Source organism: Archocentrus centrarchus, chromosome 19 (genome assembly GCF_007364275.1).
Source record: "Archocentrus centrarchus isolate MPI-CPG fArcCen1 chromosome 19, fArcCen1, whole genome shotgun sequence".
Lineage (NCBI taxonomy): Eukaryota > Metazoa > Chordata > Actinopteri > Cichliformes > Cichlidae > Archocentrus > Archocentrus centrarchus.
The window spans coordinates 6,823,916-6,834,741 of NC_044364.1; the positions used below are offsets into that span (position 1 = coordinate 6,823,916).

At 39.9% G+C, this 10,826-nt stretch overlaps 1 protein-coding gene across 1 annotated transcript; it reads right to left on the minus strand.

Moving 5' to 3' along the window:
• Positions 1-1,421: 1,421 nt before the first annotated feature.
• Positions 1,422-10,826, minus strand: prkar1ab (protein kinase, cAMP-dependent, regulatory, type I, alpha (tissue specific extinguisher 1) b). Its single transcript, XM_030754389.1, has 11 exons — positions 10,672-10,826; positions 8,878-9,094; positions 6,604-6,774; positions 6,410-6,501; positions 6,257-6,318; positions 6,112-6,158; positions 5,856-6,014; positions 5,556-5,616; positions 5,197-5,318; positions 3,415-3,496; positions 1,422-3,191 (listed from the first exon to the last, which is right to left on the minus strand). The coding sequence occupies exons 2-11, from the start codon at positions 9,049-9,051 to the stop codon at positions 3,019-3,021; spliced, it is 1,143 nt and encodes a 380-aa protein (XP_030610249.1). The 5' UTR covers positions 9,052-9,094; positions 10,672-10,826; the 3' UTR covers positions 1,422-3,018.

Below are 10,826 nucleotides of genomic sequence, written 5' to 3' on the forward strand. Positions count from 1 at the left end.
CTTCTAATGCAAACTATTATTGTCTTTTGATAAAATAATAATGCAAAGAAACAAGTACAAGCCCATCAAGACAAAACAGTCACCAAAACAGAATCAGGGCTGTAAATCATTTGGTTCCAATTTAATAATTTAACTCTTAAAACAATCTTGCAAAGACAACATTTTGACCTGAGGAATCTTCTTGAGGAAAACATGTTCAAAGTATTTCAGTATTCTTTATGGCACAGTTATAGTTTATGCTTTAATGTCTTGGGCATTAAACTATCTCAGTTAAGATTTGAGCTTTTCCCAGTAAAATGTACATCACTTAAATCTACAACACAAGTCCAGTATTGATTGTGCAGTGCAAAAGTCTTGAGCCACCCCTCATTTCTTTATATTTTGCTAGGAAAATGGGAGATAGGTACAACGATTTATTCATCTGCTGTAGTTTTTAGGCTTGACACTTCTTTTGTCCTCCACCTGTCCAGTTGTCTCAATTTTTACAAGGACACACTGCACAGCATGCTGAGATATGCTGGTTAATAGCGCTTTGGGAATCACTTTTTGGTGCAAAAAAAAAAGTTTTTGGGGGTTTTTTTGCCTTGAATTTGAAGGATTCATAGGTCAGTGTTAAGTGGCTTAAAAAAAAAAACATTCCTTGGAAAATGGTCTGGTACAAGGACTGGACTGGAAATGAGTAAAAAAAAAAAAAACTGCCAAGACTTCTGCACAGCAATGCAAGTCTTTAAAAAAAAGGAATAAGTCTGAGACAAAGCTGAATTATTTTTTAATTTTTTATTGCTTAAACTGCCATCTGGAACAATCTATACCAAAAGGATAAACATCTTTGCACATACAGGAGGTCAAACTAAATACAGGGCAGAATAGAAAAAGAATGGTCCTCTGATGGTCTGCAGCTCTCTGAGCTGCAGGCCTAACAAACTCATTGAAGGTCGGGCTTGCAGGAGTGACTTCTACTGTGAGCCCAGGTTAGGTAAGCTAAGGCAAACCGGGACGACTGCAGTGTGGCTAAAAACATTTTGGACTCAAACCGATGATGCAACTATTTACATGAAAACAATATTCTGACAGAAAGGTGAAACCCTCTCCCCTAACGGAGTCATTTCCTGGATGTGTTGTCGGTGGACACAAATCCACACGTAAGCCACATCCACAAGGTTTAACCTGAGGGTTAGGGGCATGATGATCAGTTTTAAGTGTGAAGAAAGATACACTCACATCCATGAGGTCTTCTCACCAACCTGACTACCCTGCAATCGGCACATAAAATCAAACACACATCTCAGTTCTAAGCGAGTACAAATGCTCTGAGTGAGACCCAACAGAAACATGATTATAGGTCATTTCTGGTAACAGATAGCGATGCAGGAATGTAGAGTTAAGCGTAGAATCCAGAAGTCAACATCGTGTGATTTGGTAAAGAATTTTTTTTGTTTTTTTTTTTTTTAAAGAAAGATTTAATATTTTATGGCATCTAAATAGTCATGAAGCAGTTTAGCTAAGGAGTAACAAACCAAATATTCGACAGCATTCCTGTCAGGAAGCTGCAGGACACTTTTTTTTTTTTTTTTTTTTTTTAAATACACACTTCCATTCATACCAGATCACTGGATGCCTAAAACATCATGCCAGGTAAGCATAGAGAACAGGTCACAAGCTACTCTGATGAAAAGACAGCCACCTTTTCAAATAGGCAATAAGCAATGACACTAGTTTTAAATAAATATCCGCTCACTCTGCCTGTCAGCTCACCTGTGAGAAGCTTTGATACAGAAATACTTCAGATGTCCTGAAAATCCTTTAAACCACTTTGTATTCCCACTTCAATAAACCTTTAATTATCCCTTTGATCTATTTTAAAATGTTTTTTTTTTTACCCATGACATTTTACACAATACAATTACATACTGTTTCGTCAGTTGACAAGAAGAAGCATTTATTTTACTTTGTGGCACTGGACACCTAAAATAGAATTTATGGAAAAATAAGTGTTTACAAAAGACAGTTCAACATGTTTTTGTTTTGTTTTTTTTAACGATCACCATCACTCCAAACCATAAGCTTATCATTTAGTCAATGATAATAATATAACTAGGATCATTTTAACTATACTATGATAACATTTTGATTACAAACCATAGCAGAAGAGTGACCAAGTTATTTGGTATATACTAAAGAAACTGAATACTGAAATACACTTAATACTCTTTTTTTTTTCTCCTTTCTTATTTATTTATTTATTTTCCTCAGAGTAGTCAAGGCAGTTCTTGTATGGTCGTCCTGTCAATTAAGATCTACAGGGTGATAACTACTTCCTGTCTGGAACAGAGCACACACTGCATTTCCACGGCTATGCATCTTTGCATTGTGACAGTAATCAACATTTGGCACTAGCCTGGTAGCTGCACAATAAAAATCTTTGTTGTACAAGCTCTCTCAAACTAAGCAAAACAGACATCGTTTTCTCATCGTACCAATCAAAGATAACCAAACTGGAGCATTAAGATCATCACTGAAACCTCTTCACGCCCTCTACAGTTTCTAGGTTCTGCTCTACTCTGTTGTGTAATCAAGCTAATTGATGTCAAAAAAAAGGAAACTCTTCAATTCAGTCTGTAAGAAAAATAATTTCACTGAAAGCGCGATGTAAAGTCTGATTGTCTGTCTCATCAGTCTGAGAACCTTTCAGATCTCCCGCTTCGTACTGAAAAAAAGAAAGCTTAACCAGCAAATACATATATAACATAAGTAACATGTGGTGTAACTGTGCCTACAAGGTAGCGTACAGCAGCTGGTACAAGCGCTGGTGAATGGCTAAAAAGTCACATCCGCGTGACCGGTGGGAACAACAAAATAATCTGTGTGTAAAATAAAGAGTGGGAGTGGGGAAGGGAACTGAAATCGGAAGAAAGTGACAGAAAGCAAAAAAAGCATTGGTGGACCCTGGGTCTGAAAGGAGAGAAGAAGAGGTGGAGAGGGTGCAGGGGAGAGGAGAGTGTGAGGACAGACGCTCCCTCAGACAGACAGCGAGACAAAGCTGTTGTACTGTTGGATGTTGCGTTTGAGGATGTCTGAGCAGGGACCCAGCACGCGCTCGAAGCGGGGCCGGTCGAGCTTGACGCACTTCAGGGGGCCGCGGGCGACCACGGTGGCAGCACGGGGGCGGTTCATCAGCAGAGCGATCTCACCTGAAAAACAGAGAAACAGTGTCACAGATTCAAAATTCAAAATCCATGCTTCAGTGTCACACGCAGAGACACGTACACAGAAATATACGTCATAGTCACAAACATCCTGTTTTTCCCCAACTTTTAATACATCCCCATCATTTTTTTTTCACTTCAAATAACAGAATATTGAGTTAACAGCATGATATATTTACGTAAATATATAAATGACTTTAGTTCTTACCAAAGTAGTCTGATGGTCCTAATCTCCCAACTTCCACAAACTCCTCGTTCTCTGAGCGACGCTGCAACACAGCTGCAGAGCCCTGAAGAACACACACACACACACACACACACACACACTTGTTTGTCCCTTAAGTTACAGGAAGTCTTGTAAGAGCAGAAGACAGTGCACTTTAAAACAGCACTAACTCATTGACATGTATCAGATGGTATCAAAAGGTTGGAACTGAAATATTGCATAATGTGAGATTTTTCCATTAATTAACTTTCTGGCAGTTACTAACCAGTTTTCACTGACGAATCATCTTCCCAACACAGTTTAGTGTGAAGCAACAAATTCACATGACCACAAGAGGGCGTGTGTGCAGAAAACACAGGCCCACAACTATAAGCACTAAAGGGGAGATACCCTGTTCATTTCCAGCCTCTTATTTTTTTATTCAGTCTACTAGAACAGCTTTGCATGATTCAGTTTAATGCATGGCTATCTTATTCTGGAGCTTGGTGCAGCTCCTCAGTTTATCTAAATATGACAGAAAATGAGGAAAAGCAGGAGCAGACAAGGAGGCTCAAGTGCTTGACAAATGTTTGATAAAGCAGCAGACCCGATATATAAATGCAACCGTGGACACCACAACCACATCCTCAGTTTCTTAGTGCTTTCTGTATCAATTAATAGGTAAAGGTTTTATATTATGAGAAAAGTCTTGAGGTTTTTATAAACTTCCAGTATGAGCTTTAAAAAGCTCAAGTTGTTTACTGCCAACAAGACAAGACCACCTCCCAGCTTTACAAGCCAGTAAGAATTTTCCTCCCTTTCTATAGAAAACTGATAACCAATAGGAGCTGAGCTAAAATTCACCTATATTCCCACCCCCTTCCTGCTCATTTCTTTCTGTGGCTAAGCAGAGTATCTATGTGAGAGCAAGTAAAGCGATGAAAATACAGCTTACAAGTAACCAAAATAAAACTTTGACGTTCTCCTGTAACCTGAAGAACTGAAACCCCAGTGAATTACGTTAGCCAATGATGTCCCCATAGGAACAGCAAATGCCGTTATTTACTAGGGCGGGTTAATGTGACTAGCGTAATTGTTAGCTCTGATCGTACGCACAGAGGTCAGAGCTCTGGGGAAAGTGTAATGCTCAGGGACGACCATGAACTGTGGGAAAAGGGCTGATTCATAACCAACAGAAGTAGAGAAGTGCATGTTCACGTCATTTTACATGCTTCAGTGCAGTTAAACTCAGCTGGCTTCCTGTTAGGCATTTACATGCGTTTGCTTCTCTCCTACTCTCCACTCTCATTTACAGTATTTTAATACATCCAAATTCACAATAAATCTGCTCTCATGTACATATTTGCCTATTTCAAATGTCAGACCATTGATAAACTATTGAGTTTAAAATGGCCCATTAACTACAGGGAAAAACTGATCACATGCCATTTATGGAGCTGCTGCTCTGCCCTGCTGAAATTCTGATTTTTGAGGCCGAGAGGTTGTCAGACAAACTCTACATTCACGTATGTTAAAACAAAGACTGTGCTGAGAATTTGGCTCCATTTCAAAGTAAATTGTTCGCTCGCAGAGAAAGAAGCCACAGAGTGTCTCATTTAGGTCTTATCAGCAGCCGTGCACTCGACTGGAACGAGCTCTCACTGGCTGCTTCTCAATTCTTGCTCCAAACCACAGGTACGCAAGCATGACACAATAAAATGATCATACTTGGAAATTTGAGACCTTTAATGTGTGTAAAAGGAGACTTAATTATCAAGTGGATACCTCTAAGATGATGAAGAACTCATCTCCGGGCTCTCCTTGCACAACAATCTTTTGTCCATCCTCAAACTGGACGGGCTCCAAGGCATCGGCGACTGTCAGACGCTCCCATTTGTCAAGAGACTCTGAGGAGGGAAGGCAGGGTAAAGTTAGATAATGACAGATAATGCTGACAAAAATAAATAAATAAATATTCTGAATGTTTGAACCTGTTACTGTTTTGTTTTGTTTTTTATTTTAAGGTGAGATATTTTTAAAGCACTTTCAGGTTATTTTAATCTCAGCAGCAGACACAAGTAATGTGCTTCTCTTCCTCTATTTAAAGTTCTGGGATGAGGTTAATTTAAACACAAATAACCCACCTAAAATGGAGACTTTTCTGAGGAATTCCTCATACATCTTCCTCTTTCTCAAAGTGCTTCCCTAAAAGAGAAAGACATTTTTATTAGTGTAAATGCTGAAAAAAAAATAAATAAATGAATTGAAGAATATGTTGGCGGATTAGAAGTGTGAAAATGAGAACAATGGCACACATAAGAACGCTTAAGTTAGATAACAGGTCTGAAGTTTGTTCAAAACAGCAGCAAAAAAGCCAAAAACCTACAGAGCCAGAATAGATCAAAGCATTTCAAAACCACAGGTCTTATAAAATATCTCCTCACCATAAGTATTCTCCTGTAGCTGTCTCTGTCGATGCCCCACAGTTTAACGTTGGTCTTGGCTCTGACAGTCGCTGCCCTTGGGGTGCCATAGATGAGCGCCAGCTCTCCGAAGCTGCCTCCTTCCCCGATGCTGGTCACCCATTCGTTGTTCACATACACCTACCAGAATAGAAGGGGACAAACCAAAGCAATACGTTACAAATGTGACTTTTAAATTAATAACTTAACATTAACATTTTAAAACCCAGACACTCACATCCATCTCCCCTTGGTCGATGACATAGAAATTGTCACCTTCGTCACCTGAGGGCATAAAACCAAATCAGTTAGCATCACACAAAGACAGGCTATGATATGGATTAACGGTTGTTCAACAACATGCTGAGAAGCTGTAATCCTACCCTGCAGAATAACTGTTTCCCCAGCAATGTAGGTGACTGGAAACATTGCATCAAATATGTCACTGAATAAAGAAAAGAAACAGAGATTTGATCAGTTAAATAGGGTTAGCCAATCATCCAAAAAAGAAAACCTAAAAACATGAAGTCTGGTACCTCCTCTCATTGTCATCCAGGTGTGAGAAGAGAACATTCTTTTCAATAGCTTTGGCCAAGGCAGCCATTGTTTTGTAGTCTTTTGGAATGACCTTAGAAAACAAAATGAAAACAGGTGTCAGGACGCTGACACAAATATATATCACATGTGCAGTTTTGTAACACTCAGTGTCATATATGCTGCATGTTTTTACCTTTCTGACATACGAGGCGGCATCCTCTTCTGTGTAAACCTCTGCGCTGAAGGCGCCTCTCCGCCGGCGACCCTTTACCACAGGGTTCATGGGCGGAGACACCTCCTCATCACGGGAGTCTGAACGGGAACTGCTGGCCTTCTGCTGGTTCTGAATCTGCTTGGCCTCCTCCTAGGTAGGAGGGACAGGACTGAGTCAATGAGGGTGAAACAAGATTTCTAAAGCTGCTAATTTTTTTTTTTTTTTTTATTGACAGAATATAACGCATCAGCTCTCATTTAAGCAGATTTATATCAATACACAAAGACCAGTGGACATGTAAAGCTAGAAATTTTGTAGCGTAGCTAATGACTGCCTGAATCTCCCAGCCTTACTCTGTTAGCTCAAGTGAGATTAACTCAGTTTGGCTCAAAATTTCAATGCATTTGGTTGAATCTGAGCAAACAAGAAGCCAGCGTGCACCCCTGCACTCATCCTGCTGTTTCTGTCAGCAGAGAAATGATCGATACATTTTACTGTCCCAGTTCCACTGGCAGTCACGTGTGCACAAGCCACACTTTCACCCTTTCCATCGTTCTGAGGTTGATTTTTGTTTCCGTTCTAACTGAGGTTGATTTTTGTTTCATCACTCCATATAACATTGTGAAATCTATCAGTTCTACTCTAGCCATTATTATTTTTGCAAGCTGGGTTGCAACCTTTATGTTTTCTAGGGGTCTGAAAATGGTAGTAAACCCTGTGGGGTTCCAGTCCAGCCTGCAATCTATTTGTTCATGTGCACACACAAGAGTTTTCACTTTTTTTTTTACGACTTTGAAACGTATGTATTTCAGTAGGAAGTACATTTCCTGTTTGCAGCGCATATGCTGTTGAAGCTCTTCAGAAAGAATACATCAAATCTTTTTATAACAATAACCAAGTATTTTTACTGCCCCAAACTGAGGTGCCTAGTGTCTAGAAACACAGCAAACTAGAAAAGCAATAAAAAAATATTACATGCAACTATTTTGTGAAATCCCAAGAAACTGTGTTGTCTGGTCATAAAGTTTTTTCTTTTTTTTTTTGATCAATGAAAATGAAATGAGTTTGTCTACATGCTGCACCCAACTCTAGACTAGCCATGCAGTTATTTTGAAAAATAAAATAAAAACAAACAAACAAAAAAAAAAACCCCACTAGCCTTCACCATGCAAATGCTTTTTAGAACTACCAGTTTATTTGCAGCTGGCCAACCAGCTACCTCTAATGTTTTCATTATTATATTATTCTTCTGCATGGTTATTTTGCTACTCCTCATATTTCCAGACAACTAAACTCTACCTAAGTAGAAACTATCATCTCTCACCTCTCAGCTACTTGTGAGCTCTTTTCAGCATAAACAATGAAATGACACGGCTCAAGAAACCTTTTGCAACCAAGCATCTGCTTACTTTTGAACCTTCTATATTTCAATATTGACAAAAGCATCATGTGACAGACTAGCGATCTATCCAGGGTGTACTCCGCCTCTCACCCTATGACAGCTGGGATAGCTTCCAGCCACACTGCCACCCTGAACTGGATAAGGGGAAGAAAATGGATGGAAGGATGGAAGAAATCCTCAAGTTTCCTGAATGCTGAATGTGCAAACTTGAAGTAAAAGTGTGAAACTGTCCAAATTTGTATGATCTGGGCTGTAATTTAAAAAAAAAAATAAAATAAAAGGAACAAAAATACTTAATATTTTGCAGGGGTTTTTTTTTTATGTTCCAGAGCCAGAAAAAAATTGACAATTATTATTTGTTCAGCTGTACATCTTAATTTAACGAATCCTTCAAGTCAACCATCACTTTACTGATATTCATAGTAAACTATCTTCCAGTTCAGAAGAGGTTTCTGGGAGCCTGATCCCCAAGTGTATATGCATACTTGGCAGGTCTAAAATGTTGTTTACAGCTTCAGATATTTTTAAAAAAAGGAAAAAAAAGTTTTTTTGTTTGTTTTTAACCCCTGTGCACACTTGCAGAGTGAATACATTTAAGCCAAGAATAAACTGTAAATAGTAAAAGGTCAATGCTGTGCACATGTGTAAGAACAGTGGGAGTTTAAGTGGTGTCAGCTTGCCAGCTATTCTGCTTTAAAATGCTACAAATTTGCTGTTTTACTGTAAATGACATGAATCAGTAGGTGGCTTACAGTAGCTGCTCAATGTAGTAGAAGGGTGTATGATGCCCTCCCTTCACTATCAAATGGGGTGCATTGGTCCAAGATGCAGACATACATTAGCACACAAACCTTCTCCAGCCTCTCGAAGTACTCCCTGAGGAAGGCCATGGGCCTATCTGGCCTGGAGGTGCACAGCTGGACAATGCAGTCCTTCAGCAGCTGTTGAATGTTGTGTTTCTGCACATACTGCTCACACTCCCTCAGGCTCCGCTCCTCCTCGCTGCTCGTACTTCCAGATGCCATGACGACAGCCGCAACCCTACTCTGTGACCTCTAACCTTTTGTGCTGGAGAGGAAAGGAAAAGAAGCACGATGTCAGATCATCACCGCACAACATGGAGGACAGAGAGTGACATGGGGTAAGCGTGTCTGTGTGTCTGGATGAGAAATGGACTGACAGAAAAATGTGAGAATGTGAGAAAAAGCGCCGTCTCACTGTGCTGTGAGTGAGAAAGCACAGTGAGACGGCATGTTGTTTTTGTCACTATGGAGCCCGAGTGCTCCTAATTGTCTGGAAAACTGGTCATATGATGTGATCACACACACACAACAAAACTAAAACAAGCATGCTGTTTTTCTTGGATTTATTTACACAAAACAGTTTTAAGTTTTTGCCCCAGACTGAATTAAAGACTCCATTAATGAGAGAGCAGCCAGCTAAGGCTGAAATATTATCATAGTCAAGGCCTAAATTTAGACGAATGGTGAAATGTGAAACAGGCCAAAAGCAAGCGCACATGATTGAGGTTTCAACATTTCACACCACAATACTGCTGCTGAGCAAAACAGCCTGACAGCTCCTTAGATCATCTGATCAGCTTCTGTGATATAAGTTTCTTCAGACAGCTTGATCTGGCTATGTAGTCTAAATCAGGAAAGCCTCTAAAGCCCTGATGTAACCCATGTCTGCCATTTAAAGGGGTAAACATGTTCTGTGAAGTAAGAGTACAATCCATTCTATGCCTGCAAGCCTATCATGCATGTGCATCAGTATAATAGGATTCGGATAATTTCTAATCTGACAAGGCCCAGGGGAGATTACTAGCCATGTTATCAAAGATGAGGCTGGCACAGCCTTTATACACAACTAACCACACTTGTAGTGGAAACTTGGCAGGCTTGCTTTAATCTAAACCTAGCACAGGAATAACTACGTGGTAAACGATACTGTTTTCGGACCAGGTGGTATAAATTAAGAGCTACGGCAACCTCTTCTCGGAGGGATCTTCTACCTTCGGTAGCATGCCAGTTTGAAATGTCAAAGTAGTTACATTTATATTTAAATGTTAATTCTTTGAATCAGCTCCTATGGTGCAGCATCACCTCTACTGTCAACTAAAAACTGGAAAATTTAACAAAATGCGATGTACAATGACCTTGCTAAACAGTAGACAAATGAACATACTGAAGGATGGATGCTAATAACGCATCTAATGGTTTAGAAAGTAGGGAAATACCATCCCCGTTAGAGTGAATATGAAGCAGATGCCCTGTCTGTAACACTGTCTAGGTCAGGAAGGTTTCACGAGAAAGCTGACGGGTGCAGTCAAGTTACTTAAACGAGTAGATTAATTCTAAAAAAAAACAAGAAAACAAGAAAACAAAAGAGCAACCCACATTGTAAAGAAGCGGCATAAACCCCTCAAATGAGCAACACGCATTTTAGACTTTTGCTAAACTACCTTCGGCCTAGTTTATGCATGTCAGGTTTGATGCCTAGCTGGCTAGCTCCGTGCAAAGGCAAAGCGCTCCTCCAATGACGCCATCTTGAGTTCTAGCATAAACAAACGAGAGACGGAGGAAACAAATTTCACCTATACAGAGGTCATATGTTCCGTGAACCGAAACAACACGAATACTCACAAGAAATGGTAAAATCCCGCCGAGCCTTTAGACAGCGACTCGGAATGCAAGATATTTCTCAAAGCGCACCGTTACCAGATCCTCCTCCTCTTTTCGATTTTTTTTTCCCGAGCCCTGGACCGCTGCCCCACCGGATACGGCTGAGAACCAATCAA